The sequence below is a fragment of the Rhododendron vialii genome, chromosome 12a (assembly GCF_030253575.1).
Source record: "Rhododendron vialii isolate Sample 1 chromosome 12a, ASM3025357v1".
Classification (NCBI taxonomy): Eukaryota; Viridiplantae; Streptophyta; class Magnoliopsida; order Ericales; family Ericaceae; genus Rhododendron; species Rhododendron vialii.
Window position 1 is genome coordinate 5880489 of NC_080568.1, and position 23379 is coordinate 5903867.

Sequence of the window (23379 nt, forward strand, 5' to 3'; positions counted from 1 at the left end):
ATACCTGCTTGGCACTGAAAAATTACTCATATTGTAGACTTTCCTTTTTTCACGTGGTTTTTGTAAATGAATAAATAAATTCCATATTGAGAATCTTAAAAGTGAAAGTTTGGATCATCAAACTGAATAAGCATAAGAAATGAGCATGAGAAATTTGATTTATTAACCGAATATATATATATATATATATATATATATATATATATATATATATATATATATATATATATATATATATATATACACACACACACACACACACAATAAGCTCCTAATAAGGGCGCCCTTACCATATTACAGTAAGGGCTTTCTCTTTTCTCAACCAAATTTTGATAATTTGAGCCGCTCAATATGTTCAGAACGTGATTTTAAAAGTACCCGCTAGAAATCAATAAAACAAATGACAGGAAAAGGCTAGCAGTTTTTATTTGAACCATTCGATAAAATACAAACAAAAACTACTCGAATCAAGACCTTTTCAAGTCTTTTATTTTGCTGATTTCTCGCGGGTACCCTTAAAATCACGTTCTGATCATCGCAAATTGGTTGAAAAAAGGACGTCTTTACCGTAATACAGTAAGAGTGCCCTTATTAGAAGATTGGTGTGTATGTGTGTGTATATATGTGTGTGTGTGTGTGTATATATGTGTGTGTGTATATGTGTGTGTGTGTGTGTATATATATATATATATAAAAGAGAACAAAAGAGGGAATAGAAGGTGACCTTGGGTGCCGCAAATATACCAATAGCATCAAGGAAGCTTCCACCACGTCCATGGAATCCAGCGATGAATCCATCTTCTATTGGAATGGACACAGAAGCACCTGATTCCGGACCAAAAGGCCCATATTTGTTTCCAATATTTGTTTCGAAACAGAGAGATGTGATTATGGGTCGTCCATGGTAGTCTTTGTACGTCATGCTTATGGACGTGAGTCGCTCTACTGAATTGTCAATGCGAAACTAAACAAGTGCAAGTATATATTAGGACTTTGTTTGGGATGCATAAAAAAATAAAAATAAAAATCATATGAAATTATTGTAATCTTTGTTTAAATACTAGAACCCTAGCTTGCCTATTCGTCTAGATAATGAATCACAATATTTAAAAAAAAAATGATATGGACAAAAACGAAAGTGCACAAATTTGAACACTAAAGTGTCAGGAGCTGTTCAACATGTATGGGAACCACGTGCATCGGATGAATCTGACACATCTTTGTCTGAATCTATGGACAAGTTAACGAGGGGCACACCTTTGCAAACAAACTGCCACCGATACCACCAATTTTCACGGAGCTTCCTATAACATTGCCATTGTAGCTTTGGCTTTCGAATAAAATTGAGTCGATAACATCTCCGTGACGAATTGTTATCTGCATTACAGGCCCCTCCGCCTTGTAAGCCGAATATTCACCACCTTTCCCTCCCCATGGCCCTAAAGATACCCATCCTTGTTCACTGCTAATCATGGCCTGCACATTCAAACAATATTCTATTACAACCTTCATTGGCACATTTTATACATCTCGTATATGCATGTACATATATCGGTAGAGAGAGAGAGAGAGAGTCATTTACCATTGGAAATCTTCGACTCTCTTGGTGCCAATGAAGACTCTGATCGAAGGGTTGGATATTGGTGTCTTGTGGAGTTCGCAAGTATTTATAGGCTTCTCGGCAGCTCGAAATCGCCCAGAGTTTTTTTTTTTGGGCAAAAGAAATTTTTATTAATTTCGAAGGGGTACATCGAGGATAAAGCAAAAATTACAAAGAGCTATAAGCATAGAAAACATCCAACCAGAGTTCATAATGGACTTTGACACTTTGTTTCAGTTTAATGGGGCTTTACGTTAGTGGATGGTGGGATTGAACTCGCGGAATTCTGAGAGGTGCCTTGTGCGCGTAACGTGGGCAGGGCAACAATTTTAAAAGTTGTGGATAATAAATTTTTTGTTTTGTTCTTATTCAAATTTTTTTCGTGTTTGTTAGTTTTGCGCCAAAATTTTTACGTATTATTGGTTCGTCTCGACAAGAGGAATCGGAAAAGTCAAATAATTATGATTCTTACAAAAGTATTTTGGATAACACTTTCAACAAATATGAAAGGGAAAAAAAAACTTTCATATTTAGGGATTGGATCGGTGGTCAAGGCATTGGAGTAAGTTAGTTTTTTTTTTTTGGTACATTCTTTCTAAGATCTCATGTTCGTCACTCTCAAGTATTATCACCTACTTTGGGGCCAGTTTATACGTAGCTTTGCTTCAATTTCAATTGGGCTTTTCGCAAATGGGTGAGGAGATTGAACCCCTAAAATTAATTGGGATGCACGTGACTTATCAAACAAAATGTGAAAAGAAACAATAAAAGACATTACATAAGTGCCTATGCTATCCAGTGGATAGCATTTTTTTCTTTTTTGGGAGCGGGGGCAATTCACGGTTCAAATCTCTTTTTTTTTTTTTTTACAGGCATCTTAACTAATTTCTCTCCTGATCCGGTTACACCAGAACTAGAGTATTTAAAATAAATTACTTTTCTGTAGACTTATCTCAACAATCAAATCATAATCAATTATGTGAGAAACAAACTCACAAATTAACCGGACTAACCTGTACCGGTACATACCATGAAAAATGTGGAGTCATACTCGCTAATCCTTCTGTCCCTCATGGCAATTTTTCATTGGATTCTCAAATTGCGTTTGTCATTTATTGCCCATGCATTTCGCATGGATTCCTAGCAAAGATTCGTGCTATGCATGGTTTCGATGATGGGAATTAGAAGTTAAGATTTTAAAAATTCATTTCAAAGTGGATAAAAACAAAGGAAACTTAGTGTGTTTTCATTATGAGCAAAAAACTAACAAATTACAATTTTGGATGGTTATTTCCGCGTGAGCTCCCTTGTTTGTTTTTTTTTTTTAATTTTTGGATGGCTCGGATCGGGTGGCCGGAGACGACCCGGCGCGACCGTAGGTACAATTTCGATGGGGAATCGGTCAGTCCCTATTGCAGGTCACTGAGAAAAGTAATATTTGAGAGCATTTCTAGGCACGTTTTTCTCTGGATTTGCTCACAAAAATGTTAGATCGCTTTCACATGGGACTCCATCTCTCCCTCCTTGTGGTGTTGGCTACCGTTTAACCTTATTTATTATTTCGAACGAAATATTTAAATATTTTTGGATTTTTCAATAAAATAGCATAAATTGAAATAAAATAAATAACAATGGCGGATAATAAGATAGAGAAGGTCCTGGGATTTCGATGCCACCTTGGCGTTTTAACAATACCATTGCGTTTGGTGTTCCACTAAACTCTTTTTTTAAAGTTACAATTTTGTCCTTATTTGAATTTGTTTCGCGTTTGTTCGTTTTGCTCCATAGTTTTTTTGACTTCTTGATTTGTCTCGATGAGAGATGAATCGGAAAAAAAAAAATTACTTTTACCCAAATATTTTGAACAAGGACCACTTTTAAGTAGAAAACATAAAAAAAGTGAAAAAAGTTTACTTAAAAGTGATCCTTGTTCAAAATATTTGAGTAAAAGTAAATTTTTTTCGCTTTTCCAATTCGTCGTAACGAGACAAATCCAAAAGTCAAAAAACATTGACGCAAAACAAGCAAATGCAAAAAAAAAAAAAAAAAAGGAGGCGAAGACCAGTTTTCAATTTAATAATTTCGATCGATGCCAGTTTAAATAAGGAGGCGAAGACCAGTTTTCAATTCAATTTAATAATTTCAGTGTTCAAAATTAAAAAAATTAAAAAATTAAAATTAACTATATTACTCGATCGATGCCAGTTTTCAATTTAATAATTTCGTTTAGTGAGCCAACTATAGAAATGAATCAATAAATACCTAACGGAGGCGAAGACCTTCACTGATCACACTGAATACAATATAGCGGCGATTCCGGCAAAGGTTTCCGTACCTAGCTACCAATTCACTGCACGTGTCTATTTTCCGGTACTAGCGAACGCCAATGTCTAAAGGCACTTGCAATCCCAAGCTGAGAACTCATTTTTGACCGTTGCTCACTTTCCAACCCACCCATGCAAGTCCAAATCCACTTCACGCGTTTGATCGAAACATTCACTTCGTAGAGCTTGTCGCGTGAACAAATATGTAAAAAATCAGCTCGATCGAATATCAAATGCTTAATTGGAACACCTTTATTTTAAAAAGAATGGATCCGAAACACTAGATTAAACACAATGGAACTCATTTTCTTTTTCTCTTTTTTGATAATAATTATTTCTTAGTTATATGTGCTCCGATCAGACACGTAATAATATCCGATCGAGCCGATTGTCTCAAGAATTGGTTTGGATGGAGTTAATGTTGAGTTTGTGGGAGCAAGTGACTCCATCCAAATCACTCAGCCAATCGCCCACTTGCCCTACTCTGCCAACTCCATGCAGGTCTAGCGCCATTTTGTATGGAGAGCCGATATATATTTTAGTTGGTCAGCGGGAATCTCACATGATGATATGCTTTGTCCATCTCATGCGGGTCAATTTTGGCTACCAGCATCTCATGCTGGTAGAAAGCCGATTTGTATATACGGATCACAATCTGCTATGGGTACACAACTTGGCCTACACCATATGCACACGATATTCGAAACTCTAAGATGTTATCACCTCCTTTAGGACAGTCCATGTGATCGAGTTTTTCTCCGACTTTAATTGGCTCTCAATAAGTGGGCAGTGGGATTGGATCCCTAAGATTAGTCGAGGAGCGCGTTTACCGTCCCGGACACTACGTTATCCAATAATTATTTTTTGTCATCCTAACAAAATTGAAATCACTTCAATTTAAGAAGATGAAAATTTTCCAACTCAGAGCGGGGAATGGCATGTAGTTGAGAGCGTTTGGAACGAATCCTCTGATACGGTTTTACGAAAATTAAAAAAAATGCTACATTCTCTGCAAGATCCATAGGAATATTAGCCAAAGACGAAAACCTATCCTGTTCAATTTGCCAAATATTAACATTGATTTGTCTTCTCTATTTCGCCACTCTTCAGGCTCTTTGCATTTAGTTTTAGTAATTCTCATTTTTGACAACTCTCTCCTGTTGTGAATGTAAGCTTAATTGGCGAGATATAGTGAACTGCGGTGAGGGAGCAAAGAGAGATTTGGAATCAAACAAACGGGTCCGCGCCAGCAACTCAGAGAGCTGGAAATCGGGTGGAAGCTGTTGTGAATGTAAGCTTAACTTCTTTTTTGTATACTAGTGTAATGCACGTGCTTCGCACGTTTTCGCATGCTCATTTGTTAATTTGTTGTTTGCAAGTTTTGTTTGGTTGTTGTAGTGTATTAAGATGTGAACTTGGAGCATAATATTGGTAGTTTTGTATGGCCGTTGTAATTTGGAAGGTTTATATTGTGAGTTTTGTGGTAGCCACTGTAAGTTTAATTTGGACAGCCCAATAGAAAAGGCAAATGGTGGCTGCCTATGCAGCAGCAGAAACGGCAAAACAGGGGAGGAGAGAAGGTCATCTCTGGATCTCACTTTTCGAAAAAAAGAACGGGCCTAAATACCAATGAAAGGAACTCTGAGGTATACCAATGAAAGGAACTCTGAGGTACACTCGCAACCAGATTTTTACCATACACGTTCATCACAGTTTAAAACAGGTTTCATCACATGTGTTCTCCTGCCTCTTAACTAAGTTTCCACAAGAAAAAAGATAACCAAAGCAAAGCCTCTAGTTAAACTCTCTGAAGCTTCATAATTGATGAAATGTAATAAAAAGAATAGAATGACAGAGGCTTCAAACACAAGGATAGCAAAAATTGCCCTCCCTATAACAAGACTTTCAGACACATAGAATCAATTAATTTAAACAGCAGTAAACAACAGTAGAAAACAGCAGGAAACAGCACAAGAAGAAAACAGCAACAGTTTTCAAAGCTAATACAGAGTTCCAAACTAAGAAAAAAGTGCCAGCAACGATAAAATTTAATATGCCTTTTACAAGATATCCATGCTACTTACATTCATCAAAGTTACATTACATCCCATTAAGCTTGCTTAAAGTTCCCCCCAAAATCTAATCTAATCTAAAGAAAGGACAACCAAACAAAACAACTGTTTAACAACTTCAGTAACTTTCAATGAAACTGAAAAATTGGGATCACATTAGATTCCCACCACACTGTACATATCATCTTTTGCTAATACATGTTCTCATCCTAATTAAAGCATAATCTAGGTCACCATAGAACAACTGGGAAAAATATCTCATACCTTCCTCAATACAACCACTCCAACTACAACGAAGACAAAGCTAATACTACTAAGGGTTAATATCCTCTAACCCATTTGAATCAAATACAACCATTCCAATATAGCCCATATCAGCAACTACAACATACACATAATCTAGAACTTCCGAAAAAAGCAATTTTATCAGTATGGCAGGGCACACTGGATGGAAACGATCTCCCTTGCTCACCAATCAAGCGTAGCATATGCATTTGAAATGAAAATGGCACCCAAAGTGTCATCCGCCAAATAACATCCAAAGGTTCTCACAAACTGCTGCATAATACTTTATACGTTAACAAAAACATAGCAAAATAACAATAAGAATACCATAATACACTAAACTACATAATGTACACCTCATTTACCTACTTAACACTGCTATAAACATGGCCAAAATCTACCAAATAGCTCCCTTCCCCCAGCCAAGAAAACTGATGTATTTTCAGATGAATATCATAGACCCACAACCTCAGAAAGTCATGCATTGGTCCCTTGCACTAAGAAAGAACGTGATATCATGAGCTCTAGTCCCTCAGGAGGTATTGATGAAGACTTGGTGGATCCTTTGGAGGTGAACCTTACAGATTCTGCTCATTCAGCCGGTTTATGTTGCATGCTTTGGGAAAATTGCTCATGTCAATGTATTCTACACCTAAGCTATCTTCAACTTGAACCCCAAAACTCTGTTGTGGTGAACGTAAGCATTAAAAATTGCCCAAAAACCTGTCCAATATTGGAAAAAATCAATTTTTAAAAATTGCCAAAAAACCTGTCCAATATTGGAAAAAATCAATGCTGCAAGTAAAAGACTGAGAGAAGGCCTATTCATGGGAAGGTCTATGAAACAGAAGGCAACTATTATGAACAAGCATTAAGCTGTAAGTCAAAGACAACTGGGAGCTGAAAGGTAAATCAACTTCTGAGAGGTTAGATGGTGGAGAACATTCTCATTTTGTAACTGTTGTGATGTCTATAAAAAAAGTAAACATCTGGTAGATATCCAGGCAGTTGGATAAATGTGGCAGTCATCAAAAGGTAGCTGAACAGAAGCAAGTTTAAAAAGACAAATACTTTTTTGGGTTTTCCAAATATCAAACAGAATCCCAACAACGTAACGGTAGGAAAAGCACTTTAATTAACACACTCCATAAAATAAACCATTTCAACCTCCACTAACTGGGAAATATACTTATACCAATACAAAAGCACATCCAATTTAATTAACAGAAGTTAAACACAACAAGCTGCAACTTCATTGCCATTTACAAAGTCAGTGTGTTCTTGGCACACTTTACAATCAGATTTGGCAATACAAAAATGGCTTTTTCAAAAAGCTGTGAGCCATTGTCATTGTAAGGAACTCTACAAAATGAAGGTAAACCAGAGTACTGGACCTTTCTAGTTGAAACTTGTACTTACAAATGAACAACATATAGGCTCATCTTTCCTACATAGTTAATCCTAGAATTCCACTGAACTGGCCAGTCCAAATCTAAATACAAGTCAGCAGTCAAAAGAGGGGGAAATTAGCATTAGTACCACCAATAGATACGCTCGCAACCATTCACACTGAAAACCATGGTATACAATTGGAGGTTGATATCAGGACTCAGCACCAACATGTCAGAGCTCTCAAGCTTGTGTTCGTCAATGAATAATTTCCAACCAGAACCAACAAAGTGCCCAGCAACATACCGCACAAACCAACTTCTTCCTCTCGACACCAATCTAAAGTATTTATGGCCATGAGTTTCGCAAAATAGCTGGAATCGCATAGGCAGTTCCTAGAAGTAAAACAAAAAGTTCTTTTAATGTAGGCATACATTCTAAAATATATATTCTTATAGAGTTTTCAGAGTTGATCACATAATTAAGCCTAACCAACCTCTCAAGATCAGAAGTCGACAGTAGTAGATTGCAGCGCAATGCATGCCTAGAAGCCCTAAAATTGCTTGGTGGACAAGCAGTTAAAGCCGCAGCTATGGGTAGGCACACAAAGTATTAGCAACTATTTTGAATTACTATAACAAATGCAATAGTAACTGCATGCTTATAGCCATTAGTATTAGACATAGCCAACTCTGCATCCCATCCAATCGGAGCATTCGCTTGATGAATTGGTAGAGTAGTAGACCAAGCTAACCTCGCACCCTTCTTCATCAAATACAAATAGATCAAATTGTAGGTGCCCAACTAACCCAAACATAAGGATATAATTTCTTCCAAGATTGTGAGTAAGAGCAACACGATCCCAGCCTACAGTCAATTCATCATTCTTCAGCTTCACATGGAAGAATCGAGCACCACTGTGGATTATCACCACAGCATCTGATGGTGCAAAGATATATGGCACGAACTCTTCCGGTATAGCTTGCATTTAAACATACAATTCAGCTCAAGATTAAGCATACATGAAAAAATCAGCAATAACTCCTAAACAACCTTTAAAATCATCTATTGAAATGGTATTTAAAGTCTTACTACTGTCATATTCTCTCTGATTTGGACAACATCCACAAACCAACAGCAGTGGTGATCTGCAAGAGAATGAGGTTCAAGAAATTTTTTTTGTTTACTGTAAGTACTTACAATCACCAGTGTAATGTGAAATATGTTTTCAGCGAAAGTTCATAATTACCAATACCATGAGGGGAAGTTGGAAGAACAGGTAGAGCATTAGCCGAACGGTAAAAAGGCTAAATGAACCTTGGCCTTGCATTGACAATTGAAGTCAACCAGTCTTCAAAGTCTCCATCTTTTCCCCATGCGAACTGCTCACTAAGCTCAAACAAAACTGAATATTTCTTTATGAAAGGCACATCAGTGGTATATTGTAAGTTATGTGTGCTTCGTGACGTTGACTCTCCAACCCTTACAACTGTGTCATTTGAACTCCTCAGATAGTACACTGCTCCAGGTTCTGTTCCAAGCCTACAGTGGCGCACCCGCAGAACTTCGATAAAGTGCAGCAAGTATATGCCAAAGCATCTTGAAAGCTTACAGCCATATATACTAAACGCAAGAAACCTTTATAGGCAATTCCAAGAATTACATCAAAGATGACTGATATATTGTTAGTATGATAGCAAAATATCTAACACACCCACAAAAAGGCTCTAAAGACCACTAAACGGCATAAAATGCCACACGTAAACAAGATCACAAGCAGTTCAAACAAGCATAAACTATATCACTCTGTACTTGCAAACGTAACATTTGTAGCAAATATGGTCTGGAAAACTGTTTTCCCTAAATCATGGAATCGGATTGGAATCGAAACTCTTACAAACGCAAAATTTGTTAAAAAGATGGTCTGGAAATTCTTTTCCCTAAATCATCGAATTAAATCGGAATCGAAGCTAGAAATAAATCAATAATTTACCTCTTCTCACGCTTCCTCTTTGATTGTAGCACGACCGAAATGCGGTGAACCAATAACTGATCTCGCATCTCCTTTTAAGACGTGGACCGCCGGAGCAACAGTGTCGTCATCATGAATTAGGAAAAATAAATCGGCTCAACAGGTACAGAAATTCAGTGAATTACGGAACCAAAGTACCAAAAACGAAGCTTGCCTCTCGTTCAAAGACGGCGTCAAGCACACCAAGTACAAGCAATCGGCGAAATCAGCAACGAGAGTACCAATTTCAAGCGCGAAAACCGGACGACCGACCATGTCTCTATCGCTTCTCTCATGATCGAGCGTTTGCAAGAATACGAGCGTACAAGAATTCGGCGAAATCAGCAAATAGAGTACTAATTTTCAGCGTGAAAAAAGGACGACCGACGATGTACCTATCGCTTTTCTCATGATCTAGCATTTGCAACAATAATGTAAGATACCAAACCTATCCATACACAGACACCGGCAAACCAAACACAAAGGAAAAAGCTCAAAGGGCATTAATGTAAATTCACACTATGCCATGGCTTACCAACCTATGATCTTTTTATTACAAGTGTATTGATGATTTTTAGGTGTCCGGGAGTCTTAGCAAAGTGTGCATGGCAGAAGCAATACTATAGTTCCATGGTTGAAGAATTTTTTTTCTTTATCCTAGTTGTGCTTTGTGTGAATGTAGTTTGTGGACATAAAGTAATATGATGTTGGAATGTTGCTAATTTTTTGTTAGATGTTTCAATCCTATGGATTATTAATGAATTTGAATGTTTTGGGAACAATTTGTTCACTCTGAAGTCATATTGTGGCATGAGAAGAGTACGAGTTTAAAAAAATCCATCGAGAAATTAACTGAAACGAATATTCGTCGATTAGGAATTTTTTTTATTAATAAAAGTTTTTCCGGTGTTTATAAAAATTGCAAGCAAAGGCTTTGCCGGACCGGAAAAATTGCCGGGCAATAGTTGCACAAACGCTGGAAATTATTGCCGACGTTTAATGAAGTGCCGGAAACTATTCCCGACACCGGTATCAGGGACGTTTGCCAAAAATGCCGGAAAGACTATTGCCATCGTTTATTTTACTATTGCCGGCATTATAAAATGCCGGGAAAGCTATGATTTCTTATAGTGTTCATATTTGAATATTTCTAGAGCCTCCTTAGGGTTAAGTCCCACAAGACTATGGGCTTGGGCAACTCCCCACCTCCACCATGGGGCAACCATGCACTTAAATTAGGCCACCAACTTCGCCTTCTTCCACTTGGAAAAACCCAACAACAGAAGTTTTAGTCGTAGGGCCAACAAAGCCCATTTTGGTTAAAAGGGATCCTGTCCCCATCCTTAGTGAGTTATAACTGAATAAATTAGTGAGTTTGTGTGTAATCACTCCGAATGCTTTAGCTCAAAAGAATTCATCTCTAACTCATTTCAATACTTACCACATCCTGATGCACTGTCCTAAAACAAAGAAAACACTAGAAAGTAAAATATTAGAATCTTTCTCCCATGCTATGTTCTTGTCTACTATGCAACACTGAAATGGACTCTCACCACCGTCTATTTTTTCAATGGAGCAAGTTAAGCCAAGATTCTAACTCACCCTAAATAACTCATCTTATCTCTCATCTAAGAACCTGAGCTTGCACTAACTATAGTAGGCCAGATTAGCATATATATCTCGAGTCTTGAGCCTCTTGGACTCAAATCCCTCTAAGCCGGCAGGCCTAGGCCAAGAACAAGGGCTTGTAGGTCTTTTATCCGTTTGGAAAATACTCAGGTTGGGAGACTGTCACACCCTCAATTTTTAACATAATAATAATATTAGCTTTAAAAGGAAAATCCATCGCAATATGCTCATAAATACCCAAAAAACTTTCTCATATTCATTTGCTACGTACTATCAAGTTCAAAATATTGCAACGGCACTCCGGCCCCCAAATTGATAAAGATTAGTCAAAAGATAAGTTAAGTGATTACAATACTCCCAAATCAAGGATTTGAACAAAAGTTACAATTACAACTTCCCAAAGGAGAGTTTACAAAAAAATGTCTAAGTAATTCTCCAATGCTAGCTTTCAAAAGAAGTTGCATGTATGTCAAGCAATCCATACTAATGTCCTCGAGTTGTACCAAAAAGAATGATAGGGTTGAGCAAAACACGTGTCTAGTAGAAAAATCTATGCTCAAGCTATATGTAAATGAGGAGATTTGAATATAAAGAACTGGGGGCTAAGATAACAAAGGGGAATGCAATGGACACCAACTTCATGTCGGATATTCAAGACTTAAGGAGTACTTCACTATTGCTAGTCAAACTATAAATCGTCTTTTGTATTTTTTTTTTATCCATGATTCCATTTCGCACGTTTCTGTATTCAAAGACTTACATTCTGGATCTTGAGAACCCTGCACGTCTCCCAGAGATCTCCAACATGAGTCCAAGTAGTTTATTCTCCATTAACACATCAAATGGTGAACTTAAGAAACTTTCTGGGTCTTATGGCCCCATATATCTATAATATATTCCGGGTACTTGTAACCCCATACATCCATTTCACATTTCGGGTCTTAGGGCCCCGTATACCCACAATACATTTCGGGTACTCGAGACCCCGTACATCCATTTCACATTTCATCCTACGTATTTTCAATTAAGACTTTAATTTCAAGAATATAGATAAGAGAAAGATATTGTGGGCAGAGCGCATGCCCTTAGAAAGGATTCCGTTCCGTTTCCAAAGCGAGAGCCCACAATCGAGGGAGTGCGAGCGTGGATCGGCAAGCGCTCTGATAAGCACCCAAGATTGTATAATCTTGGTGCTTAAAGCCCTCTAATCTGTGGCGTTTAATCTTTAAGTTATCGTTTTTAGTCCATTTTTCACATAAGGTTGTTTGTGATTAGTTTCAGGTTAAACGTGGAACTAAGGTGATTTTTCTCACCAATGATTGCTTTTGGGAACATCCGAGCACCCAAGGCCGTGAGGCGTTCCCCTACCAAGTCCCGTCGAGTGTTTATTCGAGTGGCGCGAGGGCATCGGGCCGTTTGGAACAAGATCGAACAAGCTTATTTCAGTTTTCTGCCAACCTTGAACCGGTACTGGGGGTTTCCCAGTACCAGTACGTGTTGTCCAGAGTTAGGCTTTTTCAGTGTAGTTGAAGACCTTGTACGGGTACTGGGAATCGGCCAGTACCGGTTCAGCCTATAGAGAATCTCCACGTTTTTGTTGCTTTTTCAACCTTCCACTTTTGGGATATCTTCCACTTTTGGCTACTTTTAGGATATTTTTGCGGTATTTTGTGAGAGAAGAGGTCACCTTGTATAAATAGGACCTCTCTCTCTTCTTTAACTCTCTTGTCTTTCAATATACAACTTTAAGTCTTTTAAGTGTTAGAACTCCATTAAAGGCTTCCAAGGTTTCTAGATTAATTTCTTCAAGAACATCTTAAGGTATTTATCGTTTGTTAATTTCTCATTTATTAAAGTTGCTTATATGGACTAGATCCTTGACAATATCAAGTTTGTTTTCAATTTCTTTGGTTAAAAGTAATGTCTTGTTTTTATGTTTTGGTCTATGTATTAGCTATGTGTGAGTAGTCGTTTGGCTAAGTCTCGGGATAATTTTTTCTGAGGATTAGGTTGTTATTTAGTTCTCGAAATCTTTGGGCTTAAAAGCAAGATTTTCGGAATAGGGCTTAACTTGTATTTTTGGTCTAAGTAAGGGGTGTTAACTCTTTGATAAGGTGCTTAGTCGAGCAGTCTTGGCAAGCGGCTCACTGAGGGCTCGTGGCCTCCTATGTGTTCGATTAATTTGACAAACAAGTTGGTTCGCCTCCATTTAGTCACATCTTTCAATAAACGTAGTCATTAAAGCTAAATTTTCTGGGCGTGAGCACGCGGTCGTGACTCTCACCTGAGTTATAATTGAGAACCGGTAACAGCCTTCGTCAAGGAATAGAAGATCCCTAGACTTGCCTCTTTTAGTTTATAAAACTCGTTTCCAGTCTTTTCCTTTTTTACTTTCACCGTTTAAAGCAAAATCAAGTTGGCCGTCTTAAACGCCGCAATCCACCTTATAAAGCCTACAATCCAATTAAGCTATCTTTGAATCCCTGTGATATGATCCCGGACTTTTGAATATTATGCTTCCAACGATCTAGCCCTACGTTTGGGGTATTTCAACCTTATTTGAAGGCAAGGTTCAGAGGCTAAGCACGCTCGGAATATAGAGTCGTCACTCGGGTTTGAAGGTCTGACACCCAAGGAACCGTATTTCAAAGCACCTGCCGTGCTTTTTGATTTGAAAAATGAAGGAACCAGTCCATCATAATCATATTTGGGTTCGGGAGCCAGGTTATGAGAGGGAAAGGGTTTTAAGGCACCCCTCTCACCCAATCTAGAGATCGGTCTCTACTTAAACATTTTGTGAAAATATTTGTGATTCTTTTTTTATTAATCGATTTTTAGCCAATTAGGACGGAGAAACAGTTAATCAGGGATTAAAACTGTAACAGCTTGCAGGATGTGATCAAAATAGCATGGATGGATGAAATATTGAAAAATAAATGGAATAAAACCCAACACTGTGATTAAATATCAAAATAGTACCTTATATGAATTCCACGCGCACAGTAGCCAACTTGCATGCATGGATCTACATGCATGCAAGTTCAACCAACACGCGCCAAAGCCATACATGCGCGCGTGTCTCAATACCTCACACAAATTGAATTTTATCCCTTTCTGGGCTCTGGAATGACCAGTGCTCACCCAGGGGCAAACCAAGCAGTTTATATGTACTGAAAGTAAATAATAATTACAAATAGAATGAATGAAATTAAAATACAACCCCTAAACAGTGGGGGAATCGAAACAAAGGCTAAGGGCCAAGTTGCCCATGCAAGAACAATTTCTAGAAATAGACTGACCACCACGCGTGTGTCACGCGCGTGGGTCATGACTGGACTTCCAGGGATTGTCTTTGCATGCCTGGGCTCTGAGACATGTTCAGATGCAACTCAGGGGCATTTCAAAGTAAAAGATTAATTAATCTAAGCTAAACTAACAATTTCTACGAGTAAACAGAAAGTCAGTTTTTAACATTGATCACAGTGATTTATAACACAATTAAAACAGGAAATAACTAGCATCCTTATCCCCATGTGGACGATCGTGTGCTGCCTATGATAGGCGCGCACATTAACAAGTCCAGCGCGCGTGGAAAAACCAGTACACGGTTCTTGTAACCCTGCTGACTTTAAGGCCAGAACTGGTATTGATTACCAGCCTTGCCCTTGCTAGCCCCCCTCAGGGATCAAAACAATAAGCAGAAGAAGGTGTTTATACCTTTGCTTGAATGATTTGGGAATGGATTGAACAAAGTGATAGAGCTTGTGAAATGAGTGTATGAAGATGACTTGAGTGATGAAATATCAAGTGTATTAGGGTTTATGTTCCTTTTTTTTGTTTGATTTTTGGTAACTTTTGTAATGGAAGACTAATGGGGTATATATAGGAGATTGGAAAGAGGGTAGTGGGTGCCAAACATGGTGGAAAAACCAGCCAACAAGGCTGGTTGAAAGTGGCTTGGTGGAGAAGGGCTCCAACAAGGTGATGGAAGAGGTTGTGAGGGTGGAGCATCCCATCCACCTACAACAGCTGTGCTGGCGAAGAAAACGGGGTTCTATAGCCCTGTAGACCCCTTGATGATTATAAAATCCAGTTGGAAAAAGGTGATAAGGGCAGGTGTTAATACGCGCGCGTGTGTTCCACCAATCCGCGCGCTGGTCAACAGTCAAAGCTTTGACTTTGACCAACACCTTGCAAATGGAGTGATGTGCGTGAGAGCCAAAGCAACGCACGCTGGTCAAACCTAGGTTTAAGGTTTTGACTTAGGGTTTTGGGGTTAAAAAGGGGCAAAATGGGTTCCATTCACTCCAAGTTCAAACCTTTCCATTCTCAAGACTGCTTTTTGATCCAATTCATCATCGGGGAAACAAGAAACCAAAAATAAATAAATTAAATCAATTGGGAGACCCAGATTGGGGTGTCCATAGATATTGATATTGATATTAAGTAGATGGTTCACATATTAACTCATATTTCCCGTTTTGTTCCTAAACTCATTATCTCGACTCATTCCTCGTACTACATGGCATCAATTGTCAAGTTGTCACATTTTGTTATATTCCTCATTATTCAAACCACACATCTCACGTGTTACTTGATTCAAATACCACGCCAAGGTTACGATATTCAGTACTACAAGTCAATCGAACAATGGGTTGGAAAGTAGTTCATGACATCGTTAGGAAATTGGGTCTAAGAGTATCAAGGCTGAATTAGACGAATATGAAAGCCAAAACAATGAATTACAAGTGAGCAATAGTGGATCTGAACTCAACAACAAGAGGGCAACACACTGGCGCGCATGAGAGTGGGACCTACGCGTGCCACTTAGACCAGGTACAAACAGATGCAGAAATTGCAGCCACAACAACAACTACTACTACTACGATTCCAGTACAGAAGCAACTCATAAACACCTAGTTTAAGCAAGAAAACCCTACCACAATGGGTTTTGAGCAAACCCTAAGTGACCCAAGCTTGAAACCACAAAGATCTAGCTCCTCCCAAGCTACAATACAAGACCTAGGTCTAAGATTTCCCAAGATCAAGAGGAATAAATGAGGTTCAACAAGTGATTGAGAGGAGAGAGAGAGAGAGAGAGAGAGAGAGAGAGAAAAAAAAAATTCAAAAATGATGGAGTTCTTACCTCTTTGACTGCAATAACCTTGATTCCAGATGAGATTAGGATGAATAACTGTGGTCACCTCCTCGAAGGGGCGTCACCATACAGATATCCTCTTTCCTCGTTTCCACTTCATAAACCAGAATCGTGGATATTTCCATGGCTAGGAACGTCTCCACATGATAGCGTTTATCATCAAAATAGAGTCGTCACTTAATTTATAAAAACTAGGAAAAACAGGTAAAGATTTCAGGTACGGGAGCCAAAAGTATGATAAAGGGAAGGTGTTAGGCACCCCTCTTCACCCAATTGTGAGACCGGCCCATAATCATTCAACATAAGACCAATATCTGCTTTATTTAATTCCATAAAAATAAACCTGTTATTTAAGCCTTTAAACAGTTAATAAAGTGAGCCAGGACAAGTAAGTAAACCTCATGCATCAAAATAAACAAAACAGTAGATTGTCCTAGTGTTAAATATAAGAACATGGACAAATTTAGATGTCAAAAGCCTGTGAAAACAGCCTGATGGCATAGTCTAAGTGCAGCAGCATTGAAGTCAGAATGGTGTGATAGGGAGTATGAGTGTATCTCTTTTGCATCATTTCATGTCCTAGTTAACGGTTCACCTTATTCTAAGTTTGTCATACAGAGACCGCAGGGTGATCCATTATCACCATTTCTCTTTGATGATTTAACAAGAGGAAATACCGCTCATTGTCACGGGATGAGAAAACTACTCCATAATGAGTAAATATTTCTAGATATCAATTGTTATTCGTAAAATATTCTAAGTTACAGAGAGTAAGAACATGAAAGAGAATACAAGACAAAGAAGCCATGGGAGAACTTTTTTTTAGGTAAATACCATGGGAGAACTTACTTTGCTTAAGATTAAGAAGGCTCCACGAGGAGTAAGTTACAGCAACGATTTAACTCTCCCTTAACTGATCTTATCTCATAGCCAAGCACTTTAAGCTTGCAGTTAACCTAACTAACTAAAGTTGGTTCTCATCTACTGGACAAATGTTACAATTATCCTGAGTTGAGGTTGAACCAGAGCCAACCATAGAACTTGAGCTGATCGCGCCACAGGTTCTGAGATATTTCTGCAGCTGCACGTGAGTATCAATGGCCTTATGGTCCACCCACATGCCCCTCTCATCACAATGGAAGTTAAAAAGGTTGGGGCATTCTACTTGGTGCAAGTAAATTAACTTGGGAAATAATGTCCTCAATTCTTTCCAATATAACTCTAATTTGCTCAAGTACTTCAACTGCAATATCTCCACGGTCAACCGCTCTGCTTGATGTTTCTGAATTTCACCTAGATCACGTAGTTGCCCTCCTCTAATGTAGAGTTTCTTCAGTTCCTTGAGTTTGCCAGGCATCAGCCAATTGGTTAGACTCGTCATAGGGAAACACTGAAGGTCTAGCTTTTGCAGCCTGGGAGGAAGTGTAGCAACGCCAAATGCTTTTGCGATGTCTTCTTCTCGAGCTTGTAAGGAGCATCCTCCCCATGATATTGTCAGCTTTTTCAGGCTTTCAAATCTTTCTAAATACGTCAAGTCCTGCAGTTTGACAAAGTCTTTCACACTTATGTAGATGTTAAGTTTTCTCAACTTCGGCAGTCCTGACAAATCACGCAGAGTACATGATTGTTTGCTATCGAAATCTCCAATCAAGAACCCCTTAAGGACTTGGAGGTTTGATAATTGAGCAAGACTCTTGGGCATTTGTTCTAAAAAGTAACACTCGGACATGTCCAAATGTGTCAAACTCTTGAGCGAACCAATGTCGGTAGGAATCACCTCAAGATTATGACAAGCTCGGAGATCTAAGATCATCAAATTATTGAGCTCTGAAATGAATGTGGGAAGCTCCATAATCATAGAAATTCCTCGAAGGCTAAGAAAAGTTAAGCTATTTAGCTTATTCATTCCATGGGGAATTTTGGCGTCTGCTAGTTCAATGTGGTGCGTAGCTGAGCTCTGCCACCTTCCCAGATAAAGACTTTGAATATGCTTCATATTCTCTAATATTTCAGGCTGGAAATTAACAATGGCCTCACCAACATTGATCAGACATGATGTTTGCCTAATTTGAACGCCAGATTCATGATCCAAATCAAGACTAGTGCCATTTGAAATAAATCCTCTATCTTTAGCTTCTTCGTATAAAGAAGAACGTACAGAAAGGCTCATCTTGCATTCGTCTGGCACCAAGGAGCAATTTTGGTAGATAGGCTCGATGAAGCCCTTTGCAATAAGGTCATCAAAAATCTTGCCAGCAAGCACTTCAACATCGTCGTCCCAAACGCACCCTCCAGAATGGAGATAGTCAGAAATATATCCCTGCCCTATCCACAGGTAAATCATCGATGTTCTCTTTATGGTTGCCATTGGTGGGAACTTGAAGAAACATGACAAACAACGCCGCAATGGCTCGGGAAGGTCGTGGAAATCTTTCAATAGGCCATCAAAATCACCAGTGTGCGCAACCTCTGGCTCCTTGTGGAAGAAGTGTGTCATTCCATCCTCGTCCTCGTTTATATTATCCCAATTCTTATGATGTGGCTTGGAATCGGCAGAACGGATTTTATTATGCGAACGGATCTGGACTTTCAGCTTTGCGATAGTCTTTTGTAGTTCTTTTTTGTCAAGGTCGGACTTTTGTAGTTTGTAAGAGTGTCTCTCACTACTCGGTAATGTTTGTAACTCCTTGAATTTCTCATGGGCTTGGTTGATATTCCCTTTTATATGGTGCGCCGACTCCTCTGCCTCTGCGAAGGCCGTATCCAGAAGGTTGAGATCACTATGGATCATTTTAGAAGTGGGGGAAAGAGCTCCATCGTGGTGATCGTCTTTCTTGGTGGCCAAAGGGATCTGGAACTTCAGCTTCGCTATGGCCTTTCCGAGTTTGTCAATGTCGTTTACCCTGCTCCCTAATCTTTGTAGCTCCTTCAATTTCTCACGGGCCTCGCTGATTTCTATATCCATATGGGTTTTGTACTTCTGGAATGCCGAATCCACAAGGTTGAGATTATTGAACGCCGAATCCATGAGGTCGAGATTCATGCGGATCATCTTAGAAGATGGAGAAAGAGCACCACCGCGGTGGTCGTCTTTGTTGGTGGTTGCACTGCTTGAAGCAGCATTGTGGATGATGATGTTCTCAAGCGTTTTCGGTTTGGAACCACAAAAGTTGGCCTTCAAGTTTGCTACCAAAAATCGTGATGACCACTTAGATTTGATGGTTGGAGTCTCGACCGTTTTGGGTTTGGACCCCACACCCGAACCTAACAACTGAACATGGTATAAATAAATCATAAACATAATACAAACAATTTATAATCAAAATAATGCCCACAACATCGTATTATTGTAACATGAAACTCTAAACAAATGAAGATCTGACCGTCATTAATTAATTAGCATCAAAATTAACTCAAACCATGAATTTACGTTCCTTTAAGAATTGTCTTTGTCATATAGTACATAAAACATCTGGGTGAGACACGTGCGTCTAGTACAGATCCGACACCAGTTGTGGAGCCAAGATTTAAATTTGGGAATGACACTTTTCAAATGAAAGCCACTTTTGCTGTTGCACGTTCGCTAATTTTTTTGGCCAATTTTTTTTTTTTGATAGGCAAAATTTATAAAAAATGGGGGAAGGGGAAAAGGAAATCCAACAAAAAGTTGGACAGTACATCACATAGGTCAAAACCCAAAAAATTGGCAAAATTTTTTGTTCAATTTCTCGCAGGTACTTTTAAAATCACGTTCTGATCACATTGAGCGGCTCGGATAATCGAAATTTGATCAGGAAAGGGGCGATCCTGATGGACCGTAATAGGTCCTGACTTGAACCGAACTCTGTGTGTGTGTGTGTGTGTGTGTGTGTGTGTGTATATACTAAAAAGAGTTTTATAATTAATTTCAAGAAAATTTGTAAAAAAATACGTAAGTGTTAAAAAATAAACAAAAGAAAAGTACAAAAAAACGTACACCATTAAAGTTATACCCTACTGAAGTTGTGCACTTCGTTGTTCTTAAGAGTAGAAATAATTTATTGTCAAATATGGTTTGATATCTTCAACAAGTTCTCTTTCAATGAAAATAACCATATAGGATGAGTTGGGCTACAAAAACAAAATGAGGTGGGCTAAAATTTATTGGCTAATTTTTTCCACAAATTTTTTAATTTTTTTTTTAAACTTGACCTAGGCTACAGCCCACCTATGTTCAATGTACTTTCACCACTGATCTCAAATAGTACTCTTATGGACATTTGGGTGACACGTTCATCCGGGTATAGATCTGTACACAGATACCATACTATTCTTGTGGTCCCGCAAGGCGGTGAATGTGGGACACACACAAATCAAACAACTCCAAACAAATCTTTTTCGAAATCTGTGAATGGAGTTTGAGTACATAGCATTTTAAAAATATATACGATTTGTTGAGATGACTACTGATATATCTAACTCCGTTTCACATGATTTTTATGAATCAATAATTTGCATGTCGAGAATCTTAAAAATGGACATTGGTATTATCACAGCAAACCCTAAAAGTCCCCATTCTCCTACGTAACAATCTTATGACAAAGAAAATGGGCACGAGAATTTTGATTTACTAATTGGATAAGATAAAAAATAGAAGGTTAGAAGGTGCATGACCTCGAGCTCGGTTGGCGCATAATTTGGGTCTTGAAATGAGGGCAAGCTATCGATTTTTTTCTCTAGACTAGGCAAATTGACTTCGGGTGCTACAAATATACCAATTGCAGTAAGACAAGCTCCAGTTCCATGACGTCCATGGAATCCAACGATGAATCCACCTTCTATTGGAATGGAGACAGAAGAAGCACCTAATCCCAGACCAAAAGGCCCATAATGGTTTCCAATATTTGTTTCAAAATATAGAGATGTGATTGCCACTTGTCCATAGTAATCTCCATACGTCAGGCTTAAGGATGAGAGTTGCTCTACTGAACTGTCAACGAAGAACTGAACAAGTGCAAATACAAATTATGAGTTTGTTTCGCATAAAAAATAAAATCAAAACATTTGAGATTATTGTGGTTTTGGTTAAATAATTCGCTTGCCTATAAAGATCAAAACATTTTACAAAATGCAATGGAACAAATATAAGGTGCAAAAATCCGGATGCAGAGATGTCTGGAACCGTCCGACATGTGTGGGATGCTTGTACACCAGTACAATCGGATAGATCCACATACATCTCTGTCCGGGTCTTTGAATAAGCAAAAGAGCGTCAGACCGTTTTAGTTGTATGGCTAGTAGCACCGAATTCCTCAGAGCTTCCTATAACGAAGCCATCACAGCTCCTACTTTTGAATAAAACTGAATTGATAGCTTCTCCATAGCAAATACTTATCTGCATTATAGGACCGTTGGCCTTGTAAGTCCAATCTACACCATCATTCCCTCCCCAAGGCCCAAAAGATATCCATCCTTCTTCACCCCTAATCTTGCCCTGCACATTCACACAATCTATTACCACCTCTTTTTTCAATTAAAAAATGGTGAAAGTACACAGAGATCCTCTCAACTATCACTTTTTCTCACGGAGACTCCCTAACATGTATGCCCCTGCAGACCCCCTCAACTACAACTGTTAACCAATCAGCATTTCTTAACTATAAGCATTAGCCAATTTTTTATTTCATATAGTTGAGGGGATCTGTATAGGCAATTGTAAATGTTAGGGGGTATTCATAAGAAAAAGTGATAGTTGAGCGAATTTCTGTGTACCTTAAAAAATTACCTATGACAACTTTCATTGGCACATTTTATATACTACAATCTTTTAAACGTGTACGTATCCCGCAGGGGATGGAAAATGTTAACCATGGGAACTCTTCGACTTTCTTGGTACCTACTCGGAGGAATTTATTATAGCTAATCATTTTCTATTACAAACTTCAACAATGCTAGTTATTTTTGCTATCTCTTCCTCTAAAATATTAGTTATTTCTTCTTGCGTGTTTGTATTTTATTTTATTTTCCATCATCACAGATGCTTTGGCCGTGCAAAAATTCAAACAGTTGAAATTGAAATCTATATTTTTTTAATCACACGGAACACAGATTCAACTTACAGAAAAATCAATCAGAAAAGCTATGAGTACCGACCATGGGAGAGGGAAACCGTACCGACGGCCGCCGGTGGGCTGTCTCCGGCCACCGGACGGCCGATCCGAGCCGTCCAAAAATTCTAAAAAAATAAACCGATGGGACTCACGCGGGAATCAATGGCATCCGAGGTGTGTAGGGTGCTTGATCTAAGCACCCTTTTTTCGTGTATATATGTATATACGTGTATATACACAAAAAAGGGGTGCTTAGATCAAGCACCCTACACACCTCGGATGCCATTGATTTTCACTTAAGCCCCATCGGTTTTTTTTTTTAGAATTTTTGGACGGCTCGGATTGGCCGTCCGGTGGCCGGAGACGGCCCGCCAGCGGCCGTCGGTACGATTTCTCTCCTCCATGGTCGGTACATATAGCAACTCTCAAAATCAATACACAACCACATACAGCTTCCAGTTGAAATTGGAATTGAAATAACTCATACCAGTAGACCGCAACCAAATTGAAACTCTAAGCTTCTAGAATTGATATAAATACAAATGCATCGAGTCGTACAGAGAGACATCTATGGAGAGTTTCATCGAAGATTTGAGTTGCAAACACTTAGAATCTCACTTAAAAAATAGAAGTTTGGATCATCAAAATGAAACTCTAATAGATCCCATTCTCCTAAGTAAGAATCTTATGAAAGTGGAAATGAGCATGAGAATTTTGATATACCAATGGGATAAGAGAGAAATAGAGGGAATAGAAGCTGACCTTGAGGTAGGTTGACCCAGAATCTGTGTCTTGAATTGAGTGCAAACTATCAACTTTTTT

General features: G+C 38.6%; 3 protein-coding genes and 1 long non-coding RNA gene across 6 annotated transcripts in view; all 4 read right to left on the reverse strand.

Moving 5' to 3' along the window:
* The window catches only part of LOC131310257 (uncharacterized), a 235973-nt gene that overhangs the window by 96511 nt on the left and 116083 nt on the right, over window positions 1-23379 (reverse strand). The window contains exon 11 of the mRNA XM_058337177.1: window positions 725-798. Within this exon, the coding sequence (XP_058193160.1) occupies window positions 725-798 (74 nt within the window). The remainder of the gene's footprint in view (window positions 1-724; window positions 799-23379) is intronic.
* Window positions 7512-8262, reverse strand: LOC131310274 (uncharacterized). The gene is made up of 2 exons (XR_009195163.1): window positions 8163-8262; window positions 7512-8065 (listed from the first exon to the last, which is right to left on the reverse strand). It is a non-coding gene; the product is annotated as an uncharacterized LOC131310274 (long non-coding RNA).
* LOC131310269 (uncharacterized) lies at window positions 8722-10023 on the reverse strand. Of its 2 annotated transcripts, none has more exons than XM_058337192.1 (3): window positions 9664-10020; window positions 8926-9308; window positions 8722-8818 (listed from the first exon to the last, which is right to left on the reverse strand). In XM_058337192.1, the coding sequence occupies exons 1-2, from the start codon at window positions 9729-9731 to the stop codon at window positions 8978-8980; spliced, it is 399 nt and encodes a 132-aa protein (XP_058193175.1). In that variant the 5' UTR covers window positions 9732-10020; the 3' UTR covers window positions 8722-8818; window positions 8926-8977. The 2 variants fall into 2 exon arrangements, with proteins under 2 accessions (XP_058193175.1, XP_058193174.1); XM_058337191.1 differs by having other exon boundaries at window positions 8761-8818; window positions 8920-9308; window positions 9664-10023.
* LOC131310258 (disease resistance RPP13-like protein 4) overlaps window positions 17174-23379 on the reverse strand; it is a 35183-nt gene continuing 28977 nt past the window's right edge. Inside the window, exons 1-2 of one of the 2 annotated variants that reach the window (XM_058337180.1) lie at window positions 21122-21711; window positions 17174-19739 (exon numbers count right to left, since the gene is read on the reverse strand). In XM_058337180.1, the coding sequence (XP_058193163.1) occupies window positions 17433-19520 (2088 nt within the window). In that variant the 5' untranslated portion in view covers window positions 19521-19739; window positions 21122-21711 and the 3' untranslated portion in view covers window positions 17174-17432. Of the gene's footprint in view, window positions 19740-21121; window positions 21712-23379 lie in introns of those variants that run through there. The other variant, XM_058337178.1, reaches the window with a different exon arrangement.